The sequence below is a fragment of the Megalops cyprinoides genome, chromosome 19, assembly GCF_013368585.1.
Source record: "Megalops cyprinoides isolate fMegCyp1 chromosome 19, fMegCyp1.pri, whole genome shotgun sequence".
Taxonomy (NCBI): Eukaryota; Metazoa; Chordata; class Actinopteri; order Elopiformes; family Megalopidae; genus Megalops; species Megalops cyprinoides.
The window spans coordinates 8,405,331-8,418,269 of record NC_050601.1 but is presented as its reverse complement, the minus strand read 5'-3'; the positions used below and the strand labels follow the sequence as shown (position 1 = coordinate 8,418,269).

The following is a 12,939-nucleotide window of genomic DNA, read 5'->3' as shown; positions in this document are numbered from 1 at the left end:
GCAAACAATATCCGAGTATTCGGATGTTGTTGCAGAAACATCCTAATCTATATTTCAGTTTCTGAAATAGTTTGTCTTCATATGTATAGATGCGAATATGTATATCCTATTTACAACTATATGCGGCAAGATTGATTTATTAGCAAGTGTATTATGCATTTCAAACAGTTGCATGCTACCGGTGTTCATGCTAGCCAGATAACGTTACTGTAGCGTGCTGTTGAATATAAACCGCATACGATAACAGCGAAATCATTTCGGGAAGCCTGACGGTTGAGGTTATTTAGAAAGTTCCGAAAAAAAAAAGTTTATTGTGCATCGCTAATTGTAATAAACCATGGTAGGATCGGTTATTTTATTCTCCCCCCTATTTTTTTTCCTCCTCTTTTCTGATTCTCAAGTTGCAAGTGAGTGCAGCAATGTGCACGCGACACCAACCGAGTGCGTGACGCCAGACCAATCAGATTGCCCAGTTCCGAAAGTTTACCTTTTATGGCTAGAGCCGGGTGTCTGACTGAGGATAAAATAGTGCACCCAATATCTACTGATTCACTCTGAGCTCCTCCACACGCAGCTAGTGCGGGAAATCAACAGCCTGTAACAGTTTCTCTTAAGCCGCTAAAGCCCCCCTACACCTAAGGTAAGAAAAACGGTAGTGCTGAAAGTAGTATTTCATAGTGCAAACGTGGATATACCAGTGATTTATTAATTTTTAGACGTTGATGTTTTAATCACGTTTAATTTGAAAGAGTCATGGTGGCTAGTGAGCATTTGCTGAACTGCGGTGTCTAGGAGGCACGAGGTTCTTTGTTCTTGGGAAGCAAGAATATCTATATTCACTGTGCAGGTAATTAGGGGAAAATATGAAGTAAAAGTTGTTTGACGATGTTATGGATGGGTACCGACTTGCAACTAACAATTCATGTTAGTCTATGTGCATGAAAGTAGGACTAGAGGGTTTTAGCCGGCTGGCTAAAAATTGAATGGCTGCTCTTCTATCAGGTGAACTTGGGTAAATTTTAATATGTAACGAGCCAGTAACATGTTGGATTTAAATTGTTTAAGCTGGTTATTTGACTAGTTGCATGCCAGAGGTAGATAAAAGGGAGAGGGGATCTCTGTCCGTCTTGCTCCCGATGCATTTGGGTGTGACCTAGTTGGTTAGCTGGCTAGCTACCTATGAACTGAACATGTACAGCCGGCATTTTGAAATGATCGCAGTTTCTCATATTGCAGTTGGGAAGTGGTCGTTCGCCGCCACCCAGCCTAAGTTGTTTGCATTGTGTGGCAATGCCTGCTACATTTAGCCGAAAAAAAGGTAGACTAACGTTAGCTTGGTACTTCATGGGTAGCCAGTGGGTCAAGTTTAAATTTGGGTGTGTTCGCAAGCCATTGCAAGTTAGCTGGCTAGCTTGAGACCTTATGGCATCAACCTGCTTTAAGAGAGGATGGGGTGGTGGCAGTATTGGATAGCTGGGTCTAACAGCATCAAGGCGTGGTTCAAGTGTTAGGTTGCTGATACAAGTCATTTGACAGTTGGCTAACTAAGCTAGCCGCTGCCCTTTTAGCAATTGATAAGCGGTGACCTGAGCGCTAGGTAGCGAAATACCAGCGTGTTGATGGGACTTGCAGTGAACTGGCAGTATTGTCTTAACTAGTTGACTAGGTACGCAGATGTGTCGTTGTGCATTTGTGCTAGTTATCAATTTGAAATGATTGCACGGGAGCGGTTGTATTCACGGTCAATTTTGCAGAGCGAGGATTCTGTCTATCGAAGTCTGTATTGCAACATTGAGAGGGTTTGGCTAGTTAAGTGAAAGGGATAATTTTCTTGTTGGTCAGCCTGCCAGAGTGTAGCTTAATTGCTGGCTAGCTAACCGTGGTACCTGAATGTGACGCAGTACGTTAAGTTGGCGAGAATGCTAACCATCCCTGGATTTTTTTTTTTTTCCTTTACGGACCGTTAAAAGGTATCAGGTCATTTAAAACTGAGGAAGATGCAAAAAGTCAAATGAATGGTTTAGGGAGTGGCCGTGGCCATGTTGGATGTCGAAATGTGTTCCTTTTCCTGAACCATTGCAGTTTGGCTGAGTGCCACGCCGCCGGGAACCGCAAAGCTGCTCAGACCATTGCCTTTTATGGTAATAATGAGAGAATGAAGCGGGACTTCCTTTGTCTCTCGAATATGTCGATTTGAATTGCCTAGCGCCAGCTCCCTCTAGTGGCCAAGTTCTAGACATGCAGACGTCATAAGCAGGAAATGAGACCAAGTTGGTCATATGGTGTCGCTTATCGGCAACTTATTTCAGCAGTGGACAGTTTGTGGCGCATTTTACTCACTTTTTCGCATTTTTGTGTTTTTCTTTTTTTCAGTTCAGCCATGGATGATGAAATTGCCGCACTGGTTGTCGATAACGGATCCGGTATGTGCAAGGCCGGATTCGCTGGAGATGATGCTCCCCGCGCTGTCTTCCCATCCATTGTCGGTCGCCCAAGACATCAGGTTTGTATTTTTGCTAAATGGCTAAATGTGAATGAGTTTACAGAGGTAAAATTGTTTCTTAGAAGTGGAATAAGCACAATGGAATGACTAAAGATCAAGTCATTAAAGTGTGTAGTGGACTCCATTTTGACATGGAAGGTCCTCCCCATTTCTTGTTAGACAAGTTCACTTTGAGCTTCTTTGCTTCCACTAATTAATGGTGCCCCAAACTCACTTTTGAATCACTTGAATAAATGACTGGAATTTCTTGGCAAAACCAATAAGGGCAGGAGTGTGTACTAGTCTCCATAGTGATGAATTTTGACTGATGTTGTAAATCTAATCAAGACTTTGATGTCTCTTCCCAGGGTGTGATGGTTGGTATGGGACAGAAGGACAGCTACGTTGGTGATGAGGCTCAGAGCAAGAGAGGTATCCTGACCCTGAAGTACCCCATCGAGCACGGCATTGTCACCAACTGGGACGACATGGAGAAGATCTGGCATCACACCTTCTACAACGAGCTGCGTGTTGCCCCAGAGGAGCACCCCGTCCTGCTCACCGAGGCCCCCCTGAACCCTAAAGCCAACAGAGAAAAGATGACACAGGTCAGCTCACAGGAAAAACTAGCTCCTGAGCCTAAAAACTGTCAACTCTTAGGAATTTTTCTGTTCTGACTTTTCTTTTTCTTAAATTTCTCATTTCTTATTTCCATTCATTTTCCAACCTTTTCAGGAATTCTCTCTTCAGACCTGAGTTTCACATCTTTTGCTGGGAGATGCAGGTTCATTTCCTTTCCTGTGTCCTGTTTGCAGTTCCTTTTGCTGCACTCTTTGGTTTAATGGATGTGTGCAGATTTTCTTGCACCCAACATGACTAATGTTACCTTTTGGTTGGCTGCATGCACTAACAGGTGACTGCATGCCATGGTGTTTGGTGATTGCAAGGCTAACACAATGTCTTTATTACAGATCATGTTCGAGACCTTCAACACCCCGGCCATGTACGTTGCCATCCAGGCTGTGCTGTCCCTGTACGCCTCCGGTCGTACCACTGGTATTGTGATGGACTCTGGTGATGGCGTGACCCACACTGTGCCCATCTACGAAGGTTACGCCCTGCCCCACGCCATCCTCCGTCTGGACCTGGCTGGCCGTGACCTGACCGACTACCTCATGAAGATCCTGACCGAGAGAGGCTACAGCTTCACCACCACAGCCGAAAGAGAAATTGTCCGTGACATCAAGGAGAAGCTCTGCTACGTGGCCCTTGACTTCGAGCAGGAGATGGGCACCGCTGCCTCCTCCTCCTCCCTGGAGAAGAGCTACGAGCTCCCTGACGGACAGGTCATCACCATCGGCAACGAGAGGTTCCGCTGCCCTGAGGCCCTGTTCCAGCCCTCTTTCCTGGGTAAGTGGCTGTCTGGAATCCTGTACAAGTACAGTCTGGCATGGTTGGTCTCATTGATACTTCAGACTGCTTTAGATCAGTACTAATAATCCTTGTCCTGTTCCTCAGGTATGGAGTCCTGCGGCATCCACGAGACCACCTTCAACTCCATCATGAAGTGCGACGTCGACATCCGTAAGGACCTGTACGCCAACACTGTCCTGTCCGGTGGCACCACCATGTACCCTGGCATCGCCGACAGAATGCAGAAGGAGATCACAGCCCTGGCCCCCAGCACAATGAAAATCAAGGTGAGTGTTCTCACAGTTGCACCTGGTTGTCGCAACGGCTAAAAAGTACCTGTAAATGCTACACGCCATTTGAAATGCTGTACTGTAGTCTAACGGATGTGTCCTCTTCACAGATCATCGCCCCACCTGAGCGCAAATACTCCGTCTGGATCGGAGGCTCCATCCTGGCCTCCCTGTCCACCTTCCAGCAGATGTGGATCAGCAAGCAGGAGTACGATGAGTCTGGACCTTCCATCGTCCACCGCAAATGCTTCTAAACAGACTGTTACCACTTCACACGCCGACTTACTGCGCAGAGAAAAAAAAACCCGAAACGACAACATTGGCATGGCTTTCGTTATTTTTGGCGCTTGACTCAGGATCTAAAAACTGGAACGGTGAAGGTGACGGCAATGTTTTTTGGCAAATAAGCATCCCCGAAGTTCTACAATGCATCTGAGGACTTTAAAATGTACATTTTTTTTTTTTTTTCTTTTTAGTCATTCCAAATGTTAAATGTTAAATGCATTGTTCAGAAACTTATTTGCCTCTATGAAGGCTGCCCAGTGTTTGGGAGCAGATACTTAACTTTGTTGTAGTATTGCTTATGTAAATTATGTAACCGAAAACAATGTCTGGGTTTTTGTACTTTCAGCCTTAAATTCTTGGTCCTGGTTTTTTTTTTTTCTTTTTGTTATGCAAAACAGCTTTACCTTTATACAAAAACATAAAGGTTTACATCCCCCTGGGCATATGTACAAGCCGTATGAAAAGTGGCGGTGCCAGACGTAATGGTGGGGCCAATCTGTACACTGACTAATACAAATCCAATAAAGTGCACATGTGTAAGACATGCTAAATCTGTTTCGTATTGCTTCTACTCATTTCACACACTGCCTTGATCTAATGGTAAGGAAGTATCTATACATCAGGAGAAGCCTTTTGCCAGGCTTCAGGTTTAGGTCTTGCATTTCAGCCTCTTACACACTTAAATAAACTACTGGTTGTATTCTAGGTAGTTGCTAATCGCAGCAAAACAAAATGTGTTGTTTTTTTGCATGACTGGCCAAATGTCTGTCTCCAATGCCCCTAGTAGGTGACCTTTCTAATCCTATGAATGAGTTTACAGGTGAGGATGAGTGTAATCTTCTTTCATCTCCAGTGGCTTGTCTGTCCTTAAAACCGTTGGTGAGTAGGGTTAGATACGTAGTACAGGTGGAAAGAAAAAAGGGGTAAAGTAAGCAACACGTGATTTGGTAAAGGGATTCAAACAATTTTTTTGTACCTATACATTTTTTTTATTCTCACATGCATGAATTGCAATAACGACATCCAGTCTGAAGATCCAAAAAGCTGAAGCTATATTTGTGTTCGTCCATCAGTTACCGTCACGCGCACTTAACGACTTAACGACGTCATCTTTACACACACGGGGTTAGTTAAATACAACGATTAATTTATAACAATCGAGCGCCAAGTCGGCTTTAAATCCTTTAAACTGACTCCTTAGTTTTGAAAAAGTAAAGTATTAAACACCCACATATGACAAAAAACACGACGATGAAACCAAGATGAGCATCCTCACAAACGCGCCCCTGGCTTCAGAGTTTCACTAAGTGGAATGAACATTAGACTACCGTATCCGGGGTACGCCGTAAGGACAACCCAGCAACCTTGCCAAGAGTCCTCAGTTGCTGTCGTAATTTTCGGGAAGAAGCCACACCACGTTAAAAAGTCAACTGGAAACATGTTTGTCAAGAGAAAGAAACAAATGTATCGACATCCTCCAAGGTGTCTCCCTAGTATGATTTATTTTATCTGAAGATTTCGCCGCTGGCTAAGTTTCAAGCTGTAACTAAGGTTTACTTGAATGCTTAACGATTTGCTTAAACTGCGAGTACCATCCCTGTCTTTTGTGAAGGCACGTATACAGGTAAGGATGTCTGCCCCGTTGTAGGACGAGCTGTACATAATGTTGGAGGAGTAAATGCAATTACAAAGATGCTATGAGTAGTCTTTTGAGCTAATTTGCGTCACATTCCGTCCGAAGTTCACGTTTCATTGACACGTTTTCTCTAAAACACCTGCTATTGTTGAAATGGCTGGAAAAACTGCCTGTAATTCCATGTAAATACACATTCAGTTTTCCTATGTATATTGTAATCAAATTCGGTAGGTAACTCTTTTCCACATTTGATTGTTAGTGTATCTACGTGATTCAAAACATTTGGGCAATGTGTTTGATGGCTTCTAAATTTACTTTACTGCAAAAAGAAGAAACACGTGATTGTGTTACAATGTACATCACATGTAAACAGAGATGTTTCATGAGATGGACCATGCTCTCCCAGGCAAGACACACACTGGCTCAGGGCCACTGTCTGTAAAATTGTATACGTATTGGAGAAAATCGAACTTGCGACGAAACTGAAATTGTCGTCGTGAATATTTGTGTTGTTGTTCTATTAGAATGACTAACTCCGTGCCCAAGTCCGCAATAAGGGACAACGGTCTCCCTTCATTCGCTATTTCATTCGCCTCGTGTCTCCTCTTCCCTGCCTCTGTCTTCTCTCTCGGTCCTGTCCTCTCTGACCTCCTCCATGCTGCAGGACTGCAGCTCCTCTCCTGCGTTATTAGGGTGCGCGGCACTTCAGTGCAGGCTGGGGTGTACCCCCTCTCTCCACCGCACGGCGTCCCATCCCCACAGCTCACTCTCATTGCTAGCATTAAATGCTGCTGTAAAGCTGTCCCCTTCTCCTGCACCCCATTTCCCCTTCCGGAACTGCTGAGGGCCATAGCAGTAAACGGCACATACCACTGTAACTAAACCGAGGTCAGTAATATTGCTGAGATCTAACCTTGGAGGAGAGTACAAGGGCCCTCACTAGATTTTCTCAGGACAATATTTGAGCGCAGTGTACTTTTATGTCAAATAAGGAAACAAAGCATTCTTTAGTTAATTAAATGTTATTTAATGAACTTTTTATATTTATATGTAATATTTCTATAATATATATTTATTATTAAATTAAATGTACGTAATTCTTGTCCGGTGTATTAGGAGAACCCTGAATGAATGACCCTCTTCCCACAATCTCTTTCCTGTAATCCGACTTCATGGATGATGTTGGCTCATCCCTTTGACCTCTGACCCTATCTCTCTGCCTTGTCCACAGACTGTACTTGCATCAGTGCTCACACATGTGTTATCCAGGTCTTGGTCCTATGGTCCTGGTGTCGCAGGACCAAGACCTCTGTGGTGCTGTTCAGTCAGAGCAGACCACATACTCAGGAGTCTTGTGGCCTTCGGACACCCTCTAGGAAGTCTGCTAGACCAGTGAACTCTATTCTACCCTCCTGATGTGGGACTTGATGGAGCCAGGTGGGTGTGCCTTTGTGTGTGTGTGTGTGTGTGTGTGTGTGTGTGTGTGTGTGTATGTGTATGTGTATGTGTATGTGTGTGTGAGAGAGAGAGAGAGAGTTCATGCATGCACATGTGCATGCACACAGAGCTGGGCTCTAATCCTTTTGTTAGGTGATGACCATGAGCTTGAGCATTAACTACTGGTAATGTCCTCATGTTATTAAACTGTAAGCAACGCATGGAGGAAATAATTGCTCAAATGTGGATTTTAGCTGCAACCTGGAAAACCACACTAATGAGCAATTTCTCACAGAGCTGCTTCCTAAAGGCAGACTGAATTTTGACATGTAGGAGTGATAATCTGATTATTTTTTTGACGGACAGCCCTGAGGAGCGGTCTGTGTTTTGGTCTCATTGCTCAGAGATGTCGCTCCAGCTTGGTCAAGATGCTCTACAGTCTGTGAGATATTAGTCACCGGTGGAAACGCATTGGTGAACATCTGTGCGGCTCGATTATTCATTTTGCAGAGCGGGCAGGTTGAAGCGGTCTGGCGGCTTTATTACAGCGACAGCAGCCACGACAGTCTGTTTATAACTATCACTTTACTTCCGCGATGCAATGAATGACCCAATTTGTCGCTTGAAGCAACTGGGTCAGGGCCAGCTCCCCATACCTCATCCACGCTCGGGGAAGGAAAGCCGTTGAAAGAAGTAGGGAGAGAAATAGTGATGTCATTCAGGAGAGAATTTGAAAGCCGGGTGTGATTAAGCTGCCCTCTTTCCCAGCGATAGCGAATTCAGATGTCCTCTGATGGCTGAACACCGATTTGTCAGTTTTTGTCACATGTGAACCGCAATCAGTCCACCTGACATTTTGTCTTGAAATGGATTATTCCAAGACTGCGATATTCTTGTTTTTTTTTGTCTAGAAGGTGGTGTTTATGCTTTTCTCAGATTGCCATTGTTTGGGCTGGACAGGAGAGACCTTGGTAGATAAGGAGCATTTTCACATGGGATGTAGAATCTGAGATCACGACGGCATACTGTATATAGTCTTTTCAACCCCAAGTGGATGTATTTCTACAAGGTCATATCTGGAGTTTTTAACCCTTAACCACCTAAATCTGCTAGTTTAGACTTCCCGATTTCTTTTTCTTTTCAGCTGGAAAGGAGTGTTTGATAGTTTGCACTCCCCTCATTTCATCCTTGTTCTGTTGATGTTTACTCTGCTTATGGGCATTTTAATATTAAGCAACGAGAAAAAGCCCAAAAACAATTCACTCTGCAGGCCTATGGCCTCCTCCACCCTCACCATCCTCCGCAAAGGTCAAACAGTAGTACTCGAGCCATAGAACGAGCCTTACTCAGGTCAGGGCTCAGCTGTGCACACCCTCAGAGAAGCCACTGAAAGTCTTGTCTCAGCTGCTTGGCTTATGTGATCACACTTAATTCAATAATAGCTTGGGGATTTTCAGCGTGACGTAACTAGGCCTCACAATGCACAATGGGAGCAAGAGGATGGTTTCCCCCTGAATGAACCCATTAGTGTAGGAGGTGGGGGACTGATGTTAAAACAGAGGATGGAGACACATGGCATGATAAATAGCTCTTAGGCTTCTGTTGTGTGAGGTGTGCCTTCCAGGCAGTGACAAGGAGCATGGAGTGGTGGCCTGTGCAGCCTATGACCTCTCAGCCTTCACTAAACATTTGGCACACTAGTTTTTTTACCCCATCTCATTATTGAAGGGCACAGGACTGTCTTTTTTCTTGCATGTTGAACTCTTCATATTAAAATATTTTCAGCTGTCCAGTATAGACTCTGAATGGCTGCTCTTGTTGAAAATACTAACCTTATTGAATTGCTGCTTGAAAAATTAAGGCCTTTACTTTGAAAAGATGAAGAAATAGAAACTATCAATGAACTTCACTGTAAGGAAGTTTTTTTCTCATGGTGGAATAGGCTCTGACTGTGATACCTTTTACCTGTTACTGATGATCCAGATTACTGTCCTTTTACTGATATGTTTTGGTCACTGCTTGGTATTCATTTGCTTTTATTCTCCTGTCATTGTAAGACATTACATGAAACTATTGTTGTTTAGCAGAAACTCTTATCCTGGGTGACTTTCATACATTTATACAGCTGGATATTTATTGACGCAATTGTGGGTTAAGTACCTTGATCAACCATACAAAAGTACTGCCCTAGCAGGTAGTTGAACCAGCAACCTTTTGGTCACAAGCCCTGCTCCTTACCACTACACCACACTGCTATCCTCAACATATAAAACTAAGTGAAGCAACTTTCTTGGTTTGTGCTTCATAATCCTTCCAGCAGATTAAGTAAATATTAATATAAAAATATAAAACTTACTGTAAGAGCTTAAATTAATGAGAAAGAATAGTCTTGGATGTATCTTTGAATGAATGCAGACTTTGCAGTGACATTTCGGTGCTGGGGCGTTCTCACTCCATTTTGTTGTAACTTGTAATTAAATACAACAGATGGCGCTGTTGCTCCTTGTTTGCACAGCCTACCAAACGCTCCCACAAACATGGCTGTGAGACATAATAAGTTAGTCCTGTGAAATTCACCTCTGGTAACAAGCTCCTCATAATAACTGGGGTTTTTGTGGCTAAAAAGGAAAAGAAGTGTTATGCTTACCACAAATGGAACAAAGAATTACATGGAGAATAAATGAAAGAAAATGTAAAATAAAGCGTCAGTTCTCCAAAGGGTGTGTGCACAAATAAGACACCTTATGTCTGTGCAAATGGAGCCATCGTTGGTTTCTGATTCTGGAGGTATCCAAACTGCAAATGGGTGCCCTAGTTGCATATGATTTCCAGTGCACTGCGCTGTGTGCTCTGACAGTCCTTGATGAAATATGATCAAGAGATAGTTACTGCGGTGCTTCTCAAGGGGGGGGGGGGGGGGGGGGGGGGGGGGGGGGCGAATGAGGGGTGTGCTGTTTCTCTCCTCTCCCTCTGCTTCAGGCAGTACTGTTCAGTCAGGGGGAAAGAATCAGAAGGAAGGATCAAATTACATTTAAACTCATTTGATGATTCTGAACAGTGACAGTCCGCTGATAGTAGTAGCAATGGTAGTAGTTTGTCGTAGGAGCAGCAGAAGTAGCGTGGTGGCAGTTTTTAATATCATCAGTGGTAGTGTTAGTATTATTGCTGTTATTAGTGAGTCTGTCTTCTGTATCATTTGTAATATGTGATCACTCAAACGAAGGCATATTGCTAATAAACAGCCGTATTCCCTGATGTTAGCTCTGATCTGATCTTTGTTTTTATATTAGAGATAAAATTTTTTGCTGTCCCTGCAGTGAGTGTTCTTGTTTCTCCTGAATGTCGATTGACCTGCATGGAAAAGAAAGGAGATTTGTCTGTCCTGTTCATTAGACTGTCCAATGCATAATGTATGTCTTCATTGAAATGCATCGGGCTCTTGCTGTAATCTCTCCAGCGCTCCTTTCCCTGAGAGATGCCTCCTCCAAGCAAACATTTGTGCATCGTACGCTTTGGATACTGTGCTGAAGCCTTAGTGCAGAGGGTGCAGGCAGCACCGCGAACACGCTGTTTAACACGCATGAAATGACAAATAAAAGCCGGTTACAGTTAGCGGTAGCGTTTCTAAAGTCTGCTATGCATGAGCCTGTTTACTGATCATTGGTTCCCAATTTGAGTCAGCCGTACTCCAATTTAAGCCGCCGCGCCTTCGTCCAAGTCGGTTCGATCTGATTGTGGTTGATTTTATTCAGATCCCTTTTGTGGCTGAAAACCAGGCCTGGGTTTCTTTCACGCTCCCTGAGCCACTGCATCACCCCATTTCTGTCTCTTACTGTACACTTTGCTTACTGTTGTTGAAATGTTCACAGCGCACGGAGCCCTCCATTTACAGAAAGGACTTCACAGATAAGGTCCTGGTGAAAGTGAGAGAGATATGTGCATGAGGAGAGATATACATATTGTGTTTCTTTAAACCCAGGGGACTGCCTAGGCCGCTGTGCCATTATGTCCATTGTATCAAAGGAGTCCTTCTGGGAGCTGACAAAATGAGATCTGAGGTCTCTGAGCAATTTTGCAAGGTCTTGCAGCGATTGGACACAGAGAGGGTGTGTACCTTCCTCCTGCTTCTGATTGGCCGCTGGCTCCTCTCACTGCTGTAGTATTAACTCATTGAGGACGGAACACAGCCGACTCCAGCCGCTCCTGTGGGCATCAGGGCCCCAGGGAAGGGAGTTGCTCTCCTGATGGAGAGCTTTTTCTTTAGTGTTTGTTAAAGGCTTTCACCATCCATAGGTGGGATTTTTCTAGCGGCGGACAGGCATGTGCCTCCCACATTTTTAAGGCCAACTGAAGCATGGAGCTGGGATCTGACACCTGTAATTCCAGACCTCATCTCTTTACATGCAGAGGATCCCTCTTAGAGAATCACAGTACTTTAATGCATGAGGTGCAGAAAGATTATCATGGCCTCGCAAAAAATTTTCCCCTTAGTGCTGTCTCTGCTTCTTTTCCTTCATTCTAGGTTTTTTTCCCTAACAGATGCACTCAGGCATTCCTGCCTCACAGACTGAAGCTCTTCATTTAATGTCAAGGACAGCAACATTAGAGTGTTAGAATAAATGGAGACGAGAAAGCACTTTGGCTGGAGCTGAATAGGGTTTGGGGAAGAAGCCAGGCAGAGGACCTGGTTTTTAATATTCCCCAGTGTCAAATAGCCACATTTCATCCCTACAGAGTTTGTCAGTCTGGATAAAATGAAGGTTTGATTCAGTAGAGTTTACGATGCCTTTCTCTTTTACCTCCAACACTGTCCTTCTTGTCTGTGAGAGTCTCCTTGTGGTACACAGGAAAAAAGACTCAGAGCAGAGCTTGAGAAACAGTAGAGCCGTGGCTTGCAATACCCCTGCTGCCCTCCTTCTTTTTATTCTCCCCCTCACATAGACTTTTTAATCCTCGATGCGTGTTTGTGTGTGCATGTGTGGGTGTGCACGTGCGAGTGTGCACGTGTGTGCGTGTGCACGATTGTGTCTGTGAGTGGGAGGTAAAGAAACCTCTCCACTATTATTAGATCTTGATTCAATCATGTTATGTGCTGTCAGAGAGCACACAGCACTGCTGCTGTTGCACATGTGAGAAAATATTGCTCCCTGTATTGCATGTAGCTATTAAATATGTATAGTTAATAGTATGTAGTGTGGATGTAAACACATGCATAATACATCACAATGCATTATAAATGATACCAACAAACAGATGCCCTCGGTGTGCTTTTCAATGTTTGCGTATCCAGGATTTTCACACCCATTACAGGAGTTATATACAAGCTCAGCTTCAATTATTGGTCCCATTCATCACCCTCCCCAGATTGCTTTAGATGACCCCTGTTTGCCCTTGGA

At 44.0% G+C, this 12,939-nt stretch overlaps 1 protein-coding gene across 1 annotated transcript; it reads left to right on the top strand.

Moving 5' to 3' along the window:
- The first annotated feature begins 542 nt into the window (after positions 1-542).
- Positions 543-5,021, top strand: actb2 (actin, beta 2). Its single transcript, XM_036552203.1, has 6 exons — positions 543-640; positions 2,374-2,503; positions 2,851-3,090; positions 3,454-3,892; positions 4,001-4,182; positions 4,296-5,021. The coding sequence occupies exons 2-6, from the start codon at positions 2,381-2,383 to the stop codon at positions 4,437-4,439; spliced, it is 1,128 nt and encodes a 375-aa protein (XP_036408096.1). The 5' UTR covers positions 543-640; positions 2,374-2,380; the 3' UTR covers positions 4,440-5,021.
- Positions 5,022-12,939: the final 7,918 nt, after the last annotated feature.